Raw genomic sequence first — 22275 nt, 5'->3', positions numbered from 1 at the left:
CTGTCAAGAGGTGTGCAGTTCACATAGTCAGGCTCATTGTTAAGTCACTGCTTGGGTATTAACTCTTACTGCCTTACCACTGTACCCCCAACAAGTTGCACATACTAGGTACTAGTAGAACTGAACTGAAATGAATTGACAGCCTGCTCTCATCCCTATTTACTTCAATGCCCAGAAGCCTTCCAGATTAACCATTATCATCCTGATTCTTACCTCCACGGTTATTTGTAAATTCCCCCAATCTGAACCAACTCGCATTCCTCACCACCCTTCAAACCCTTTCACCGAATTCTTTGAAACCTCCTAATCTGTAACCTGCAAACCCCTCCTACACCTTCAACTTCTTTCTGAATGACTTCTCCACTTCCCGGCAGAAGATGAAGACTTGCTCTCCCACATTTCTTCAATATGTCTCTCAAATAGAGGCCATTTGTTTCTCACACCTCCACAGAAGGCGGGGAAACTCAATTCACATCGCTGCCTCCAAGCCACTGGTCTCTTTCCTTCAAAAGCTCTAGCTCCTCTGAAGTTCTTCTCATGCAGTTGTACTTCCCCAACAGGACAGAGATGGTACATTTGTATTAAGCTGAAGATGATTTAACAAAGGGACTATTTACAGAGGTGTGAATGAGGTAAAGAAAGCACGAGGAATAGTGCAGGGATTCAGGGCTGGTAACAGTGGAACTCTTACCACCCCTTGGCCTGAAGGAACAAGGAAAGGAAGATCTGGGGCCCAGAAGGAGAGAGGTGTGTAGAAGTCATGTTGAAGAGCAGAAAATCTCCCATTCAGGGACACAGCCTCCCTGCATCAGATCTGCTGAGGCTCTCCATTGGCCAAACCCAACTAGAACCAGAGAGCAAGGAAAACTGTTGATTGAATCCATAGGTTTCAGCTCCCATGGCTCTGAGTGGGGTGGAGAAGCGTGAATCTTGAGGGACAAATGGAAGATAATCCAGCTTATACCCAAAGTTCTTTTTGGTTGCTCTCATCTTCCAAACTCTTACTTTTTGATGACTTGAGCTCATTATCGTCCTCTCCACCCCTTAGTGACTTCAGCATCCATGTGTGTGGCCCCCCATATCTTTTTCATCCATTTTTATAGTCATACCCTAAAAACTACTACCAATAATAACACAACAGTGACTTCAAGCATCCCACTCTCTGACCACCACCACTTGTCTCTACAGTTCACTGGCTCTAGTTCTTTCATTGCAATTTTCAACCTTCTTTTGGACTCCAACCCCCTGATCTTACAGTCTGCCACTATTACTCCACTCTCGTCCCTTTATTCTCCTGTCTTCACTTCCCACTACTTGCAGAGAAAGTTCCATGGACCTCACCCCCTTGAGAAGAACCTTATCTCGCTAAAATATTCACCTGCCAAAAATCTAACTTTGGTTAAAGCCAACAATCTGCCTTTTCCAGTAGGGGGAAAAAGACATAAAATTAGGCTGACTGGTTTCTCTTTAAATTTGTTATCACAAGCTTCAAATGGACATTCCAATCTGCCCAGAAATCCTACGCTGATCCTAATGAATATGCCAATTACTTTTCAAGACAATTATTTCATATCTTCTTTCTCCTCAAGCCTCTCATACTCTGTACCCATCTCAGCACCCTCATCTATTCACCACCAATTCTATAAACCTCTCAGTACCTGCATTATGTCCCTGCAGGATATGACAAGGGTCCCTCCTTCTATCAAAGCCCAACCACCTGCACTTGTGCTGTACATTCCAACGCTTTTCATCTTTTGAAGAATTTTGTTCCTATTCTCATTCCCTTTCTCTCCTGCATCAACTTTCCTCCACTGGATCATTTTTTTTTAATCTTTATTTATTTTTGAGAGAGACAGAGATAGAGTGCAAGTGGGGGAGGAACAGAGAGAGAGGGAGACACAGAATCAGCAGCAGGCTCCAGGCTGTCAGTAAGAGCCCAACTCAGGGCTTGAACTCACGAACTGTGAGATCATGACCTGAGCCGAAGTTGGATGCTTAACCTACTGAGCCACCCAGGTGCCCCTCCACTGGACATTTTAAAAAGCAAATGAGTATGTCCAGTAACTCCCATCTTAAAAAATAAGTTTCCTCAATTCCAAATTCTCTTTCATTTCCCATCCAATTTATCCATTACCTTTCGAAGAAAAACTTGAAGTAATTGTCTACAGACATTGATTTTCTTCATCTTCCATTGACTCTTCTGCCCATTTCCAACTGCTTTCTATAACCACCATTTCATGGAAATGCTACTCCTGTTTAGATCCTCAGTGACTAGCTTGTTTTCAAGTCATTGTGTCCTACCTATGAACAGCATGTGACATAGCTGACTGCATTCCCATTCTTTTTTTTATAAAATTTTTAAAAATTTATTTATTTTTGAGAAACAGGGAGAGACAGAAAACAAGTGGGGGAGGAACAGAGAGAGAAGGAGACACAGAATCCAAAGCAGGCTCCAGGCTCCAAGCTGTCAGCACAGAGCCCAAAGTGGGGCTCAAACTCACAAACTGTGAGATCATGACCTGAGTGAAAGTCAGACGCTTAACCAACTGAGCCATCCAGGTGCCCCTGCATTCCCATTCTTGAATCATTTTCCTCTCTTGGTTTTTGTGGACACCACCCTTTCCTGATTTTCTCTCTCTCCCTGGATTTCCCTTCTCTATCTTCCTTGCTGGCTAAATCTCCTTTATTAGACCTCAAAATGTTGATGACCCCATACTCTTCTCAATCCTGAGCTGTCCAATATAGTAGCACCTAGCCACATGTGTCTATTTAAAATTAAAATAATTTAAATGAAATAAAATTAAAATCCAGTTCCTCAATTGTACTAACCACATTTCAAGTGCTCAGTAGGTGCATGTAGATAGTGGACAACATGGACGTAAAACCTTTCCATGAAAGCAGAAAGTTCTATTGCACAGGTCTGACCTATACTCCCTCCCTAGGTGATCTCACTCATTCCCATGGCTTTCAGCACCATGTTTATGCTGAGTTCTAAATTTATACCTCTAGCTCTGACCCAAGCTTCAGATTTGTACATGAAACTACCTATTTGACATAACCACTTGGATGCCTAACAGGTTATTCAAAGTAACATCCAAACCAGAACACTTCATTTTCATCCTCTCCTCCCCTTTCTCTACCCACAAAAGCTTGTTTCTCTTCCTGTCTATCTATTCTTAGCAAATGACACCATCCAACCAGTTTTGAGGTGAAAACTCTAGAAGCCATCTTGATCCCCAATATCTAATCCATCAACAAGTCTTAATGACTCTATCCATAAAATATATCTCAAATCTATCCTCTTCTATTTCCGCTGTCATCTTTCTAATCTAAGTTTCTTGTCTGGGCTATTGTCCTGTCCTATTCATATGAGATCCTCTGTAACTAAATCTGGCACATAGCAGGTTCTGAGTATTCAGTATAATCCTACTGAATAGTGCAAAATAATCCTAACTTTTAAAATATTCATGAATTATAGATATTTGCCAAAGAAACTTAAGAAAATAGAGTTAAGAAGATAATAAAAATCACTTCCCACAGACTTTACTTAAAATTAGTTACGGCTCAAAATTATTATTCATTTCGTCAATTATTAATACATTTTTCGTGCTTTCACAGCATACAATTTACTTTCATCTATCTGTAATTTGCATTGTCAGTGCAACTTACCTGCCCAAGAGAAATTTTAGTTACTGCCTCTTGCCACTAAGCCTTGCCTTTCCTGATTAATCCAGGACAGCTCCTTGACCTTGTGATTATCTATACATTTTGTGCCTGTCACAGCCCAATAGACATTGATTTTGCTCAGGAGTTCCCAACTTTGTTCCTGTCCCTGCCTGCCACCTAGCTCCTCTCTGCATTCCTCAGCTTTCTTGTCAGGAACACTGAACAGTTTGACCCTAGCCTTAATTCAGAATAACTCAACCAATAACTCTAAACAATGTCTGCTACTCTACCTCCATTCGCTCCATTTATTGGCAGCCCCTAAATGCTTGATCATCTCCATTCATTCCAGCTGCATGCCAATGTGGTCAAGCTGATATTTCCTACAGATACAGGTAACTACACAAGTGAGGAGATGGGGTAAAGGAGAATGCATGGATGTCTTCTGAGACCTGCAGTCTAGTAATTATTAATATGCTTGACATCTACGTTGCCTGTGTCGGGTTACAAAGCTGTCTGGGACACAACAGTCTCACAGCAATCCAAACACTATTATTTGCCTAACCAACAATCATCTCTCCTCTACCCTCTTCCAACTTCTTCTCTCCAAGAGAATGACCATTGTGTTCAGTACCCACCCTCCATCAAATAGCCAGATACAACAGGTAACTGTACGCCATCCTCCACCCGACCCCAGCCAGCTCTGAGGTGTCATTCCTTTTATGAATAATCAAGTGATATAAACACGGCCAGACAGAGTGAAAGAAAGTCTGCTGTGAGGGGTTCCAGAAAAGGTTTCCTCGCCCTTAAAAAAGAGACCCAATGACAAGATAACCTCTTTTTTTTTTTTTGGCTCCAGAGATTTCCCCATCTGGATGTAATTTCTAAGACCTTAACATCTTCTTTTAAGTATGAGGGGAGAGTCTTAGGTTGAAACGCTTGTTGGGAATAGTAGAGTGGGCAGATGAAAGAAAACTATATCCTTTGTAATATACTTAAGTTGTTTTTTATACCGTGCCAGAGGTCCTACCTCTGGACTTTGAACTATGTATTTATAAGCCCAAGGGATTCTGAATTCATCAAAATTTGATGCACTGAATTCTAAGCCCACAATTATTACTAGCTGAGAAATCTTAGGCAAACTATTTAACTTTTTTTTAATGTTTATTTATTAATTTACTTTGAGAGAGAGAAAGCACGAGTTGGGGAGGGGAAGAGAGAGAGGGAGAGAGAGAATCCCAAGAGCACAGAGCCTGACGCAGGTCTCAATGTCAGGAATCATGAGATCATGACCTGAGCCGAAATCAAAAGCAAGACACTTGGCCGACTGAGCCACCCACGTGCCCCAAACTATTTAATTGTTATAGAATGCGCGTCTTTATCTGTAAAGAGGGAAATAATAATCACTTTTTGGTCTTATTGTAAGGATGTAGGGTTAAGACGATTTGATGGAAGACTGAATATTCCGTGCTGTGAGGTCCATTAGCCAGAAAATGATGCTTTCACATCCCTAAATGTTTTCCACACTTGCCTAAGGGAAATTGACACACTGGTTAAATAACCTGATCCCAGGCCTCTCTTAAAAGACTGCATTTTAGAAGACACATTCTAGGGGCACCTGAGCGGCTCAGTTGGTTGAGTGTCTGACTTCAGCTCAGATCATGATCTCATGGTTGACGAGTTCAAGCCCCACATGAGGCTCTGTGCTGAGAGTTCAGAGCCTGGAGCCTGCTTCAGATTCTGTGTCTCCCTCTCTCTCTGCCCCTTCTCTGCTCATGCTCCATCTCCCTCTGTCTCAAAAATAACTAAACATTAAAAGACACATTTTAGGGGTGCCTGAGTGGCTCAGTTGGTTATGCATCCGACTCTTGATTTTGGCTCACGTTATGATCTCATGGTTCCTATGATCGAGTGCCGACAGCACGGAGGCTGCTAAGGATTCTCTCTCTCTGCCCTTCCCCCATTTGCTCATTTGCTCTCGCTCTCAAAATAAGTAAATAAACATTTTTTAAAAATTTTTAAAAAGGGAAGACACATGCTAGGCTCTAGGCAAATGTGATAATCGAGCAAGTCTGAGCTTAGCAAAGGAATACACAATGTAACACTCCTATGAAGCAGGAGTTAGGATTTCTGGTTTCTAAACCTAGATTTGCCACTATTTCACTTGAGCAGTCTGTTTCATCTTTCAGGACCTGTTTATCTGTACACTTGTCCTATCTAACCTATAGGTCTGTACTGGACTGAAGGCAAATTACACTTGGGGTGAAGGGACTTCTGTAATCTCCATATTTTTATATTGCTGCCATGTGGATTAAATAGACAACAAAAATGAGCAAAATTGGAGCTGGGGGAGGTTTTGGCTTTGTAGTAACTGAATACTAATTGTAGGACGCTGCCTTCTCTATCCTGCTACCTTGAGCCACTGAGCTTCCACTCCTCTCAGGACCATGGCATAACTGGAGGTGATCACCCTCTGCCACTCTGATCACACTGAGATCTGAGAAAATGCCTAGAAAAAGTTAAATACACGAGTGTTCGGAAAGAGATTCAGATGAGGGCCCTCAATTCAACTTTTTGTACCAAGGTACCTTTTATAGGCAAGCACAGTAATGTCTGCATGTGCAACAGAAACATTTTCCTTGGCAGAGAGAGAGAGAGAGAGAGAGAGAGAGAGCAAGGAAGACAAAAAAAAAAAAAAAAAAGAGGAAGAAGGAAAGGGGAGAGGAGAGAAAAGAGAAGAAAAAAAGGCTGTATGTGCTATTGGCCTCAGGTGGAATTCACAGTTAGTGGCGCTGGAACACCTCCTAACTTGGGAGCTCTGGGGCCTTTAGGGCGCACAGGCGGCCTGACTTCGTCACGGGGGGAAATCACACTTTTGCGCTTTACTTGCCGAATTTCACTTTGTGCTTGGACGGCAGCAGCCCAGAATCCGGGAGGCAAGCCATCAAAGTCCTCGGGGCTGGGGCTTCCGCGTCTCGCCCCGAACTCCTCCCAGCGTAGACAAGCCCCGCCCATCAAGAGGGTCTCCACGCCCCGGTTGAGTCTCCACAGCGCCCGTACTTGTTGAACTTTGACCTTGTCTCAGAGGCCGCACGGGTGGGGGCTGTACGCATGTGTCGTAGCTACGCATGGTTAGCGTCCTTATTCTAGCCGCGGCGGGAGCTGCGGTGGCCGTGCTTCTTCTGGCCCTGCGGCTGTGGGTAGTGCTCCATTCTCGGGTCCTTGTGCCCCGTCAGTCTCTCAGTCTCTTGGTGGTGGCTGGGTCCGGTAAGTAGTGGGGCGTGGGTCGGTGACTACAAACCCCAGAGTGCACCGCGACGCTCTTCTCTGGTCTCCTTAGCACTTTTGGAGCATTGCATGCTGCAGTTTGTAGTTTCCCTGCGTTACCGGAACCGGTCAGCCCAGCCAGGGCGAAATGCTGGTTTGCTGACGCGGCCCAGGCATCTTTTAATGACAAATGAGTAACTTACGCTTGTCTATAATTGAGCTTCCCTGTAGCGTATATTTTTCTAACAAATTATTATATTACTATATTATGTATATTGAACGGAGGGGACGCAGCAGCTTTATGATGCCAGCTTGCAATTTTCCTGAGCAGTAAAAGCTGTTTTGCGTTGTTAATCTAGGCATGTTGTGTTTAGTTTAGAAATCACGAACACTGCATGATAAATGAAGCAAAGTGAATTGCCACATTTATAAATACACAAAATCCATGAGGATAGAAACAACTATCTCCTGACCATAGAACAATACACGTTTCAGAATATTGTGTCACGGTATGAACAACAAGCTGTCCTATCGGGTAATACAGTCAAAACAGAGATTACCAGCTCTGTAGGCGCTTACAATTTGATGGTCTAGTTCTGACAGAGACACATATATTGTGTATATTTAGAAATGCTAGGAGATTGCATCCAGATACAATAATAATTTTAGTATGAGCAAATGTTGTAAACTTATGTTCAAGTATAATTCATTACTTTATTCACTTAATCATGTGGAGATTTAGGAGAGACCAGGCATTATGCTAAACTCTGGAAATAACAGAACTAATACTACTACTTACAGTGGAGTAGTGACTGTGTCCCAAGCAGTGTGAAAGGTGCAAGGGTACGGCAGTGAAGGGAATGGAGATTAGATAAAACTAAAACAAAAAAACAAAAAAGGTAATTGCTGTAATCTGGGATGTACAGACTGCTATGGAAGTCTTCAGGAAGGGCACCGCTTTATCTGAATGTGAGACCGGAAAATTCTGGGAAGAAGTGCTGTCTAAACTGAGACTTGAAAGATGACCAGGAAAGGGGAGCTGGGGCTTTGAGAACTGGAAGGGTGTCAAAAGAAGTTGATAGCACTTGCAAGGGCTGGCGGTGGGAGGGCACTGTTGCTTTGAGTTCAACATGGAGAGGTAAACGAGGCACAGATCCTTAAGAGCATTGTAAACCATGCTCTATAAAGCTATTGGCACTACTCCACTGCTTCCTTCCATGTAGGGGTTAGGAACACAGGTTCTAGATTGACATAATCCTGGGGTGGAGTCACATCTTTGCCACTTACTGACTTGGTGATCTTGGGCAAATTATTTAACCTCACTGAGCCTTCTGTTTCCACCTTAAAAAATATGGGATGAGAAGAGGTGAAGAGAGATTAAGTATGGAAGTATTAGAAGGGTTTAGCAAAGTGCTTGGCATATAATAAGCATTTAAAAAAAAATTTAGAGAGAGAGAGAGCAAGTGTGCATGTCAGGGCAGGGCAGAGGGAGAAAGAGAATCTCAAGCAGCCTCCATGCTCAGCGCAGGGCCCAAGTCAGAGCTCAATCTCAGGACTGTGAGATCATGACCTGAGCCCAAATCAAGAGTCAGATGCTTAACCGACTGAGCCACCTAGGCACCCCATTTAGTAAATGGTGACTGTTGTTAATCCTGGTAGCAAAGGATCTTTTAAAACACTTTTGAGTGGAGAGTGACCCAATTAAATCTAAGCTTTTACGTAGATCATTCAGCCTGCATTGTCAAGGGAATGTTTTGACAAAGATTGAAGTAGGGAGACAAGTAGGAACATTTTGAATAATTCAGATGACAAATGATGACAGCCTAACTAGGGTGATGGGTTTGGGGATGGAGAGAAGTATATGCATTTAAATAAGATTTAGGAGATAAAAAAATCACAGATCTTGTGGTTTGAAAGTAGGAAGTAAGGAAAGGAAAGGTTCAGGAATGATGTCCAGGTGTCTGTCTTGAATGAATGGATGTTACAGCCATTCATTTGACAGTATTAGATTTGGTGGACTGAGAACCAGAATTAAGACTGATAATTACTCTGGCAAATGCTCCTTGTCATTCAAACCATTCAGGGTAGGGAGAGGTCAAGGCCCTCAAAGAATCATCCAAGTCAAAGAAAGACTTATATTCAGATGAACAGTTTAACACTACATGCCCAAAATGTTGGAGGAGGGGGAAGGCATTTTCAGTGTTTACCTTGACTACCAAAAAAGTAGTCTTTAGATACCATAAAACGATATTAATCAACCACTTACATTCAAAGAACATCAATCGAAATTACTACTTTTCCTTGAAACAACATATGATCTCCAAATTTTAGATTTAATATCAAATGCTCATCTACCCATTCATCGATAATAGGAGTGCCTACTGTTTTCTAAGCACTGGAGATACAGTAGTAATAAAATGAACAGAAGTCCCTGCCGTCATGTCATGGTTGAGCAAGGGTAGGGGGAGACAAAAACAAAAGAAATAAATAGATTTCATATTAAATTATATGGTGATAAATACTAGGGGGTAGGGAGGGGGATTGCGTTTTAGAATTGTAAGGGAAAGCCTCCTTGGGGGAATGACAGGATGTCCAACAGCAGGGAGGCCACAGTGGCTGGAGTAGACTTAAAACTGGGTAGAAGCAGATGAGGCCCATAAGGTAACAAATTAAGGGGTTAGATTACAAGATGACTTTTATTCCATGTGAGAAGGGAAGCCACAGGAGGGTTTTGAGCAGAGGTAAATCATTTGATCAACTCTTTCTAATAGGGTCACAGTGGATGCTGTGTTGAGAATAGATGGACGTAGACACTTGAATAGACAAATGGAGCTGGGGGAGCAGACCAGGAAGCTATGGTCATAATCAATGTGAGTAATATGGCTTGGAGCTGGGTAGGAGCAAAGGAGATGGAGAGAAGAGATTGGATTCTGGGTGTATTTTTTTAAATACAATTTATTGTCAAATTGGCTGACATACAACACCCAGTGCTCATCCCAACGAGTGCCCTCCTCAATGCCCGTCACTCATTTTCCCCTCTCTCCCACCCCCGTGTCCACCCTCAGTTTGTTCTCTGTATTTCAGAGTCTCTTGTGGTTTGCCTCCCTCCCTCTCTGTAACTATTTTCTCCCCTTCCCTTCCCCCATGGCCTTCTGTTAAGTTTCTTAAGATCCACATATGAGTGAAAACATATGATACCTGTCCTTCTCTGACTTATTTCACTCAGCATAATACCTTCTAGTGTCATCCACATTGCTGCAAATGGCCAGATTTCATTCTTTCTCATTGCCAGGTAGTATTCCATTATATATATAAACCACATCTTCTTTATCCATTCGTCAATTGATGGACATTTGGGCTCTTTCCATAATTTGGCTATTGTTGAAAGTGCTGCTATAAACATTGGAGTACATGTGCCCCTATGCATCAGCACTCCTGTACCCTTTGGGTAAATTCCTAGTAGTGCTATTGCTGGGTCACAGGGTAGATCTATTTTTAATTTTTTTGAGGAACCTCCACACTGTTTTCCAGAGTGGCTTCACCAGTTTGCATTCCCACCAACACTGCAAGGGGGTTCCCGTTTCTCCACATCCTTGCCAGCATCTGTAGTTTCCTGATTTGTTCATTTTAGCCATTCTGACCAGTGTGAGCTGGTATCTCAGTGTGGCTTTGATTTTTATTTCCCTGATGATGAGTGACATTGAGCATTATGTAAGGTAGAACTGAGAAGATTTTGTTCCCAAAGAATATATCTTAATAAAAGAGTAAAATGGAAGACAAGACCCATCATGGTAACGACTTCAGTTGGTGGCAAGGTTAAATCTTCAAAGAATGTATTCAGTAAGTGTTTCCTTTTAAGAAAAGAAAAGACTGTTAAAGCAGGTATAATGAAGTTTTAATTGCAGTGGAAAATGTGGAAATTATCCTTTTTATCCTTAATTGGTCCAGCTGTGAAAGCAAGTACCTACTTTGCAAACCACCACACTTTCTCAAGGCTAAAAACAAAAATACAAAAATGAGCATAAATCAGATGTGTAAATTACATGCCCCAGACACAAAGATGGGTGACAAGTTACAAAGCTAAAGTATGATTCTAATTCCTGAAACTCACACATAATCTATGCCAATTTTATTTCTACATCTAGTCCCTTCTGCAATGTAGAGAGTAATCCTTCCCTTTCTACTATAATAAAATATGTGTATGGGGAGAAACCACATGCTTAATTTGTTCTATATGTTCACTGTTTCACTATCGAAAGCACTTTCTTGCAACAGTAGCAGTGGAGGAGAGTTTAGTAGGTGGGGGGAACAGTGTGACCAGAGACAAGGAGGAGATAACAAGATGAATAGAGAGAATGTTAAGGACATCAACCTGGCTGAGGCTGAGAGATTGTGAAATGAAACTAAATGGGTATGATAGGGCTCGTTGAGAAGCAGTTTGATTGCTTTGCTTAAAAATGCTGCATAGTTAATGCGATAGATTGATGTGCTTTTGTGTTTTTTTTTCCATGAAGGAAACCTCAATGTACACAGTCGATTTTTGAATTCATGGTTTTGAAATTAAAGCATTAAAATGTTGGAGATTGTACAGTTTCAAACTTTGAACCATTGTTTGGTGAAACTGGTAAATATTTGATGGCCTGCAGTGTGCTGAGACTTCTCTTAGGAGCTGGGGTTACAGTGATGAACAAAAGTCTTCCTTAAGAATCCCCAAGCCCTGCGGGTCAGTGCTCATGCCCCCCTGACATTACTTCGCAGCCCAGAAACCTTCAGTGACAGTTTTTCCATTTTTCAACCTACTTTCCTGATCTGCTTTCACTCTCGTCCTTCTTCCCAGTATTTCCCCCATTCCTTGAGCCCACATCTCAGATTTTGCCATCTCATGTCCTAATAATCCCACCCAGTGGCCTCCCTACTGCTCTGTGTCCATTAGCTTCGGCTTCAGCTTTATCAGGGATCTCCCCTACTCTTACAAGGTTGTTTTCATAACCATTTGCTTGCCTCCCCTCTGCCCTCATTTAAATTTTTTATGCTGTCTTGCATCACTCTTTACATGTCTGTGTGCATTCTTTCCCCTCGTACCAGGCTTCTTGGTAACAGGAATTGTGTCTTCTACTTCTTTGTGCCTCCTTAGCACCTACTGCTAGTGCCAATTTTATTGTTTTATTATCCTCTTCCCCCATATAAAAGTAGTATTTATACAAGGGCATCGATTATTGTTTCCAGATGTTGCTTTTGTCTTTTGAGGAATACATAAAGCATACCATTAGTATAGCAGAGCCAAATGGATATGTCCGTTGGGCATTTCTTTTTTCTTTTCAATGTTTATTTCAATTCCAGTTAGTTAACACAGCGTAATATCAGTTTCAGGTGTAAAGTACAATGTACATTCAACACTTCCAGTGCTCATCCAGTGCTCATCACAACAAGTACACTGCTTAATCCCCATCACCTAATTAATTCATCCCCCCACCTGCCTCCCCTCTAATAACCACATTGTGGCATTTTTAATTTTTAAAAAAATTTTTTAAATTTATTTTTGAAAGAGAGACACAGAGAGACAGAGTGCAAGCAGGGGAGGGGTAGAGAGAAGGGGAGACACAGAATCTGAAGTAGGCTCCAGGCTCTGAGCTGTCAACACAGAGCCCGATGCAGGGCTGGAACCCATGAACGGGGAGATCATGACCTGAGCCAAAGTCGGACGCTTAACTAACTGAGCCACCCAGGTGCCCCCACATTGTGGGATTTTTAATCTTAGGCCTTTCAATATTTTTTCCAGGTGGGCACACCACTGAGATCCTGAGGCTGCTTGAGCACCTGTCCAATGCTTACTCTCCCAGACATTATATCATTGCTGATACTGATGAAATGAGTGCCCATAAAATAAATTCTTTTGAACGAAATCGAGCTGATAGAGACCCCAGTACTATGGTAAGTGATCATTTCTATGTCTAAGAAAGTTAAAAGTCATATATTGAGTTTAATTATCTCTAGAAACAATCTTGTGGCACCTCAGTGCCCTGCCCTTACAGGGCAGTCAAATGTTTATTGCTGATGAAATGTATTTCCTCTACTACCGAAAGATAAGACTTCCTTTAAAGTGTATCTTCGAGTGGTAGCTTAATTTGTTACATTCTTTTTTATTCTTGTAAAGGAAGGAAATTATTTTTCAGTTAAGTCCAACTGTGAAAATTGTTTTATTTAAACTTACATAAGACATCCAGTTGATGTGCTTATTGGCTCTTCACTAAAAGTTCTTTATCAAGGTCCTGCATTTCTCGATGATTTATCTATGACAACTTCTTTGTCTTCAAATTGTCTTTGTATCTGCCTTTATAATTACTTCTGTACCTCTCGCTGCTCGCTTTAGCATTTTAGTGAGAATTTGGTGTAAAAGAACCCATGTGAAACTGTGCTTTATCATGAAGGGAACCGGAGCTAGTGCTTGTGTAGATTGTCTCCATCCATCCCTCCTCTGGTGCCTTCCCAGCCATGGGGTGGCAGCAGGTGGGTCAGGAGTGGAAGCTGACCCCGCTCAGGCCCCTCAAAGTGTTTCACTGGGCATTTTGGACTTGGGGACCCAGAAAATGGAGACAGTCTTTCTTTGGGGGCAAACTCTGTGAAAGCTAAGACTTGGGAGCTGCTGGCAGTCATGTTTTCATGTGGTGGGTAAAGACAGACTACAGTTGGAGAAAAGAAGGAAATTAATGCACAGGAAGAATAAAATAAGAAACCAGATGGTGAGTCCTGCCTTTAGTAACTCCAGACGCCCAGCTGCATCTGCATGGGAAAATCAGGATCCACTAATATCACCCCTCTGTCACTCCCCCTCAATTCCCTCTCTCACCTCCCCACCCCACTCCACTCCATTCCCAGGCCTTTTAAACTCCAGCTGAGTTTTAGTCACTTGTAAACATGATCCCTAACTAAAACACTATGGAAATGTGTTCTTGGAGAGTCCATGTCAAACAACATTAGAATCTGCCTGCCGTGAATTGAGCCCTAACAAAATGTATGGTATGTTTTTTCTATGTGGGAGATGAGCCAAATGCTTCATTTCTGTTTTAGGCATCAATGCTGTATTTGTTTCTTGTGGTCTTCTGTAACAGAGTACCACATTCTGAGTGTTCAGGCTACAAGTCTGCAGTCAAGGAGTCTGCTGGGCCGTGTTCTCTCTGAAGGGGAGAGAATCTTCCTCACTTCTCATGGTTGCCAGCAGTCCTTGGTGTTCCTTGGCTTGTAGCAGCATCATTTTAATCTCTGCCTCCATTGTCATAGGGCCATTTCTGTGTCTCTGTCTTCACATTCCCTTCTCATAAAGACACCAGTCATGGGATGTATGGCCCACCCTAATTCGCTATGACCTCATCTTAACTTGATCCATCTACAAGACCTGTTTCCAAATAAGGTCACGTTGACAGATCCCAGCTGGACAGGAATTTGAGGGGGGACACTACTCATCCCTGTGTGCTAGTTATTGGCCCTCTTAATAATGTGTGAGGCAGATAACGATATCCTTATTTCACAATTGAGAAAATTGAGACCGAGAAGTATAAGTAAGGTCCTGCCTAATACGTGTCGCTTACTTAAACGTGTCTTCTCTGAAACTTTTTCTTCATAGGCCTCTTTTGTGTACTCTTTTCCAACCCAAAAAACTAAGTTAGAAAAGAATGTTTCAGGGTTTATTCGCGGCATCAGAGACTTAAAAATGTCATTGAATCATAGTGTATGTTAGAATTGGTAGAGAATTTGGAGAATATGATGGTGATTTTTTGCACAAGAGGAATATAGTATTATGTTACAGCAGTGATAAAGTTTACTTAAAAATATAAAATTTAAAAAATTACAAATTCTTGTTTTCAACATAAAGAACAGGTAGCTTTTTACTCAATTATTAGCGTATGTATTATTTTCTTCTTTCTAAAGTTGCATCCAATCGGAGGCTCCAGTTTTAATTCAGTATATATACTGAATATTTCCCTCCAGGTCCATCAGCATATGGATTGTTTATTTGCTGAATTTCATGGTTTAATGAAACATTTGGAACGTTGTTGTAGACACTTTAGAGCCCAATAAGTTGGGTGTCATTCACTTTATTTATTTTTTAATTGAAGTCTAGTTGGCACACAGTGTTAACGTTAGTTTCAGGTGTAAACATAGTGATTTGATAACTCTACATGTTATGCTGTGCTCACCACAAGTATAGCTACCATCTGTCACCATGCAAAACTGTCACAGTACCACTGACTCTATTCCCTATGCTGCGCCTTTCATCCCTGTGACTTACTCATTCCATAACTGGAAGCCTGTACTTCCCATTCTCCTTCATGCATTTTGCCCATTCCCTCGCCCTTTCACCTCTGGCAGCCACCAGTTTGTTCTCTGTTTATATGGGTCTGTTTCTGCTTTGTTTCTTTTGCTTTTTAGATTCCATTCTAAGTGAAATCGTATGGCACTTGTCTTTCTCTGTCTGACTTATTTTACTTAACATAATATCATCTAGGTCCAAACAAGATTTGATTCACCTTAATACAAAAGCCAAAGATTTTGAATTTTTAAGTGCCGTTATTTTTTCTTACTATCAAAGTGGTACCACCACTGTAGGACTAAGCATTTCTGTTAGACTACTTCCTTCCATCAGTTAATTTACTGCTGGGGCAATGGAAGTCTCCTTAGAAAAGAAATACTGTCTCATTCCTAAAAGGTTTTATACTTATGAATCTGAAGCTGGGAAGAGTTTCTGCAAAAATGCAGAGGAGAGCCACTGAGGTTGATAGCATGAACATGCCTGTTGTCCTTTCTGCTGGCCACCCCATGTGCCACACTTAGAGGAGAGGGCAGGTGGAGAGACACCTTCCCACCAAGACTTGATAAGGGGAGGAATCCACTTCCTCTTCTCTTGTTTTCACTACAGATTAAGGGGGGGATGTACCTGCAACCCCCACCTCCCCCACAGACAGCTATCCATTGTGTATCTTCCATGGGGCTCACAAGACTGGGAAGAGGGAGTCTTGGTGAAGAAATCAGTAGTGATCAATACATTTGCTGACAGAGCCCTTATTAGCCAAGAATATTGAACAGTCTAGATCTGCACTGTCTAGTACAGTAGTTGTGAGTACTGGCTCAGCACCATTTACTGAATGCTCCTTTTTTCACTAATGTGCAGTGCTACCCCTGTTATATCAAGTTTCTGCGTATGTATAGATCTGTGTATGAGTTTTCTTCTTTGTTAACAGGTTTGTCTGCTGCTAATATCAAGCTCCCATAGTCTTACTCTTCAGGAGTATTTTAGGGGTTCTTTCTTTTTCACATGGGTTTTTGAGTTAGCTTTGGCAAGTTCACAAAGAAACATACTAAAAGTTTTGTATGAATTGAATTGAATCCATGCATCAGTTTGAAGAGAACTTAAATCTACGTGATGGTGTCTTCCTGTCCCAGGACATCATCCATCTCTCCATTATTTAGGTTTCCTTTAATGCTTTTCAGTAACGTTTTTAATTTTCGTCACAAGAGTTTTGCATATTTTTTGTTGTTTTTATTTCTACGTACCTTGTATTGTCTCATTATCATTGTAAGTGATATACCTTTTAATGATCTTTCCTGTGTTTCAGTATATAGAAATATAATTGATTGGAGTATAGTGATCTTGTAAGAACCACCTTGCTACACTCTAATTAATTCCAATAATTTGTACACTTTTATGTTATCAAGATATCATATTATGTTATGTACACTTTTATGTTATCAAAATAATATCATCTGCAAATAGTAACAATTGTGATTCTTTCTAATCTTTACACCTTTTCTTTCTTTTTCTCATTTTGTTGTCAGACTCTCCAGAACAATAACTAATAGAAGCAATGTACTGGTCATCCTTATATTCTTTCTGATTTTAAAAATTTTCCAAGAGTTTACTTTTAAATCATATTTAGTTGATTTTTATCAAATGTCTTTTCTTCGTCTCAGATAATCATATTGTTTTTCCCGTTTTATCTGTTTTCATGGGCAGTTACATGGTGTAAACTATTGTGGTATTCTTGGAATAAACCCAGTTTGTTCATAGCGAGTTATATTTTATTTTATTTTATTTTTATTTTATTTTTTTTTTTTTCAACGTTTATTTATTTTTGGGACAGAGAGAGACAGAGCATGAACGGGGGAGGGACAGAGAGAGAGGGAGACACAGAATCGGAAACAGGCTCCAGGCTCCGAGCCATCAGCCCAGAGCCTGACGCGGGGCTCGAACTCACGGACCGTGAGATCGTGACCTGGCTGAAGTCGGACGCTTAACCGACTGCGCCACCCAGGCGCCCCGCGAGTTATATTTTAACACATTGCTGGATTTTGTTTACAAATATATTTGTAGGGTTTTTTCATTAATGTTCATGAATAGGATTCCCCTGTACTTGTCCTTTCTTGTGCTGTTCCTAAGTATCAAGGTTAAACTAATCTCATTATGTGAGTATACAGCTTTTTGTTCTGTGGAGAAATTTGGGTAAATATCAGTTACTCTTTTTTTTTTTTTGAACAGAGTCAATCTTTTATATATTTGCTTATTTTAAGTGAGCAAAGATCTTTTTTTTTTTTAAATGTTTTTATTTATTTTTGAGACAGAGACAGAGCATGAGTGGGGAAGGGGCAGAGAGAGAGGGAGACACAGAATCTGAAGCAGGCTCCAGGCTCTGAGCTGTCAGCACAGAGCCCGACGCGGGGCTCGAACTCACAGACTGTAAGATCATGACCTGAGCTGAAGTCGGATGCTTAACCAACTGAGCCACCCAGGCGCCCCGAGTAAAGATCTTTATAGCATTGAACAAAAAAAGAAATTCAGTTCTTTACTAGAATGGCACTACAAACTCATTTTTGCATCATAATAATCAAAGCGCAGTTGCTTTTTAAATTTTGTAGAACTTGTCTATAAAAATACCTAGCCCTGATGTGTTCTTTTTGTTGTAGTTATAGACTCTTCACACTTTCTGTTTGTTCTTAAGACAATGTTGCTAAGATATTTTTCTAGGAATATGTCCATTTTTTATGAGTTTACAAATGTGTTAACATAATTATTTTCATAATATTCTCCTGCCACTTTTGTAATCTGTGCTACAGTGTTCACATGGTATATCTTTATCCATCTCTTTATTTTTACTTTTTGATATGTTGTGTTTTAGGTGTGTCTTTTATAAAAGACATATAACACTTTTTAAAAGTAAAAGACAATGATTTTTGGTTTTGAAGTAGCTTGTTTGGTACCTGTACATTTATTGTGATTATTAATGTATTAAATTTATTTCTACTATTTTATTTGATTCTTTCTACTTACCGAAAGATTTTTGACTCTTTTCATCCTCCCTTCCTATCTTCTGTTTGGATTAATTAGCTTTCTTTATATTCCCTTTTTTCCTTCCCCTAGAATGGAAATTATTCTATTCTCCCAAGACATTATTCTTAAATGTCTACATGGATACCTAACTCAAAGTCAAAAACTTAATATCTCCATCCTCCTCCTGAAAAACAAGGCTTTTAGAATTAAAACAAATTTTTTTTAATGTTTATTTTTGAGAGAGAGAGAGAGAGAGAGACAGAGTGTGAGCGGGGGAGTTGCAGAGAGAGAGAGAGGGAGACACAGAATCCAAAGCAGGCCCCAGGCTCTGAGCTGTCAGCACAGAGCCTGACGTGGGTCTCGAACTCACAGATAGCAAGATGATGACCTGAGCCGAAATCAGACGCTTAACTGACTGAGGCGCCCCTAGAATGTTTTAAGTGTGAGCACCCCTTCCCATCTTACATATTATTGTTTAGTGTTTTGGTTCTACCTTGTTTTTATACCGCCCAAATTACTTATTACCATTATTTTATATAGTCAGTGCTTATTTAGATTTATATAGCATTTTCTTTGCTTATTCTTTCTACGCCTTCCTTTTGGATCAAATGTCTTTTTTCCAGAGTATGTCTTTTATTAGTTCTTTCATGGAAGGTCTGTTAAGTGATTTATTCTTTCCATGTTTTTTGTTTTCCTGAGAATATGTTTTGGTTTTGATCTTCCTTTGATTGCATACTGCATTTGGAATTCTAGGTTGAATTTTTTTCCTTCATAAATATATATTTAGCATTCATTCATTTATTTAACAGATTCTTATTGAACACCTACTGCGTGCTAGTGATATAGTAGTAAATAAAACATGCAAGAATCTCTGCCCTCATGGTGGCTGCATTCCAATGGGGAAACAATAAACAAGATAATCAAGTAAAATTTGTAATGTGTTAGTGATAAATGCTAAGGAGAAAAATAAAGCAAGGCAAAGAAATAGGGAATATTGGGGGGTTAAAGGGAGGTTGCAATTTTAGGTTAGAGTGGCCATGAAAGGTGGCATTTGAACAAAGACCTGAGGGAGGTGAAGTATAAAGCCATCTGGGGAAAGAGAATTCTTGGAGAAAACAATAACTGCAAAGAAGATCTTGAGGTGGGGTTATGCCTGGCATGTTCTTGAAATAACGAAGAGGTCAAATTGGCCAAAGCAAAGTAAGTGAGGAAGAGCTGAACAGATTATGAGCCCATAGACATCAAGGTGGGCATGTTGGGATCAGATTGTTTTAAGGCCATGTTGTCTGTTTTTAGTCTTAGAATTTTTTTCCCTGTGTGTGAAATGGGGAGCAATTGGGAAGCTTTAGGTAGAGGAGCGATGTGATCTTTTAATTTTATTTTTATTGTTATTATTTTTACTTTTTCTTTAATTGAAGTGTAGTTGACACACAATGTTACATTACTTTCAGGTGTACAGCATAGTTATTTGACAAGGTTGTATGTTATGCTGCATTCACCACAAGTGTAGCTGCCATCTGTTACAATAAAACGTTTTTATAGTACTATTGACTATATTCCCTGTACTGTACCTTTTATTCCTGTGACTTATTCATTCCATAACTGAAAGCCTGTATCTCCCACTGGCTTTCACCTATTTTGCCCATCCTCCCAGCTGTGTTCCCTCCCTCTGGCAACCGTCAGTTTGTTCTCTGTTTATGGGTCTGTTTCTGTTTTTGTTTATTCGTTTGTTTTTAGATTCCACATGTAAGGGAAATCATAGCCCCACACACCAGGGCTAGGTATTTTTATAGACAAGTTCTACAAAATTTAATTTTTTTTTTAACGTTTATTTATTTTTGAGACAGAGAGAGACAGAGAATGAACGGGGGAGGGTTAGAGAGAGGGAGACACAGAATCTGAAACAGGCTCCAGGCTCTGAGCTGTCAGCACAGAGCCCGACGTGGGGCTCGAACTCACGGACCGTGACATCATGACCTGAGCCGAAGTCGGCCGCTTAACCGACTGAGCCACCCAGGCGCCCCATGTTCTACAAAATTTAAAAAGCAACCGCACTTTGGGGTGCCTGGGTGGCTCAGTCGGTTGAGTGTCCGACTTCATCTCGGGTCATGATCTCACGGTCTGTGAGTTCGAGCCCCGCGTCAGGCTCTGTGCTGACAGCTCGGAGCCTAGAGCCTGCTTCGGATTCTGTGTCTCCCTCTTTCTCTGCCCCTCCGCCGCTCATGCTCTGTCTCTCTCTCTGTCAAAAATAAATAAACATTAAAATTAAAAAAAAGCAACTGTTCTTTGATTATTATGATGCAAAAGGGAGTTTGTAGTGCCATTCTAGTAAAGAACTGAATTTCCTTTTTGTCCAATGCTATAAAGATCTTTGCTCACTTAAAATTAAACAAATATATAAAAGATTGACTCTCTTCAAAAAAAAAAAAAAAGAAAAAGAAAAAGAAACTCATTTCACTTAGCATAATACTCTCTAGGTCTGTGCATGTTGCCACAAATGGCAAGATCTCCTCCTTTTTATAGTTGATAATCCATGTGTATAAATCTTCTTTACCCATTAATCTGTCAGTGGACACTGGGTTACTTCCATATCTTGGTTATTGTAAATAATGCTGCGATAAACATAGGGGTGCATATATCTTTTTGAATTAGTGTTTTTGTTTTCTTTGGGCAAATTCCCAAAAGTGGAATCATTGAATCATATGGTATTTCTATTTATAATATTTTGAGGAATCGTCATATAGTTTTCCACAGTTGCTGCGCCAATTTACATTCCCACCAACAGTGCACAAGAGTTCCTTTTTCTCCACATCTTCACCAACCATTGTTATTCCTTACCTTTTTGATTCAAGGCATTCTGACAGGGATAAGGAGATATTTCATTGTGGCTTTGATTTGCATTTCTCTGATAATTAGTGATGTTGAACATCTTTTCATGTATATATTGGCTATCTGCATGTCTTATTTGGAAAAACGTCTGTTCAGGTCTTTTGTCCATTTTTAATCAGGTTATTTGTTTTTTTGGTGTTGAGTTGTATAAGCTCTTTATATATGGGGAATATTAACCTTCCATTGAATATATCATTTACATATATCTTCTCCCATTCATTTGGTTGCCTTTTGTTTTGTTGATGGTTTCCTTTGCTGTGCAAAAACTTGTTATTTTTATGCAATCCCAATATTTTATTTTTGCTTTTGTTTCCCTTGCCTTAGGAAGCATATCTAGAAAAATGTTTCTATGGCAGATATCCAAGAAATTATTGCCGGTGCTTTATTCTAAGAGTATTATGGTTTCCTGTCTCACCTTTAATTCATTTTAAGTTTTTTGGTTTTGTTTTTTTTTTTAAGGTATGGTGTTAGAAAGTGGTCTAGTTTCGTTGTTTTGCATATAGCTGTTCAATTTTTCCAGCACCATTTTCCAGCACCTCACTGTATATTCTTTCCTCCCTTGTCAATAGATTAACTGACCGTATAAGCATAAGTTTATTTCTGGATTCTCTATTCCATTACATTAATCTATGAGTCTGTTTTTGTGCCAGTAGCATACTTTTTTTATACTATAGCTTTGTAGTATATCTTGAAATCTGAAACGGTGATGTTTACAGCTTTGTTCTTCTTTCTCAAGATTGCTTTGACTGTTCAGGGTCTTCTGTGGTTTCGTACAAATTTTAGGATCATTTGTTACAGTTCTGTCAACAGTGCTTGGTATTTTGATAGGAGTTGCAGTGAATGTATAGATTACTTTGAATGTTATTCCAATCCATGATTGTGGCATGTCTTTCCATTTGTTTGTGTTGTCTTCAGTTTATTTTATCAGTGTTTTATAATTTTCAGAGATCAGATCTTTCACCTGTTTGGCTAAGTTTATTCATAGGCATTTTATTTCCTTTGGTGCAGTTGTAAATGAATTGTTTTCTTAATTTCTCTTTCTACTACTTTGTTAAGTGTATAGGAATGCAACCAATCTCTGTATATTAATTCTATCCCCTGCAACTTTACTGAATCCAATTATTATGATAGTTTTT

At 40.2% G+C, this 22275-nt stretch overlaps 1 protein-coding gene across 2 annotated transcripts in view; it reads left to right on the top strand.

Moving 5' to 3' along the window:
• The first annotated feature begins 6723 nt into the window (after positions 1 to 6723).
• Positions 6724 to 22275, top strand: part of ALG14 (ALG14 UDP-N-acetylglucosaminyltransferase subunit) — a 102817-nt gene continuing 87265 nt past the window's right edge. Inside the window, exons 1-2 of one of the 2 annotated variants that reach the window (XM_042952956.1) lie at positions 6724 to 6930; positions 12710 to 12861. In XM_042952956.1, coding sequence (XP_042808890.1) covers positions 6792 to 6930; positions 12710 to 12861 — 291 coding nt within the window. In that variant the 5' untranslated portion in view covers positions 6724 to 6791. The remainder of the gene's footprint in view (positions 6931 to 12709; positions 12862 to 22275) is intronic. The other variant, XM_042952955.1, reaches the window with a different exon arrangement.

This window comes from Panthera leo, chromosome C1 (assembly GCF_018350215.1).
Source record: "Panthera leo isolate Ple1 chromosome C1, P.leo_Ple1_pat1.1, whole genome shotgun sequence".
NCBI lineage: Eukaryota > Metazoa > Chordata > Mammalia > Carnivora > Felidae > Panthera > Panthera leo.
This window is presented reverse-complemented; position numbering and strand designations above follow the sequence as displayed.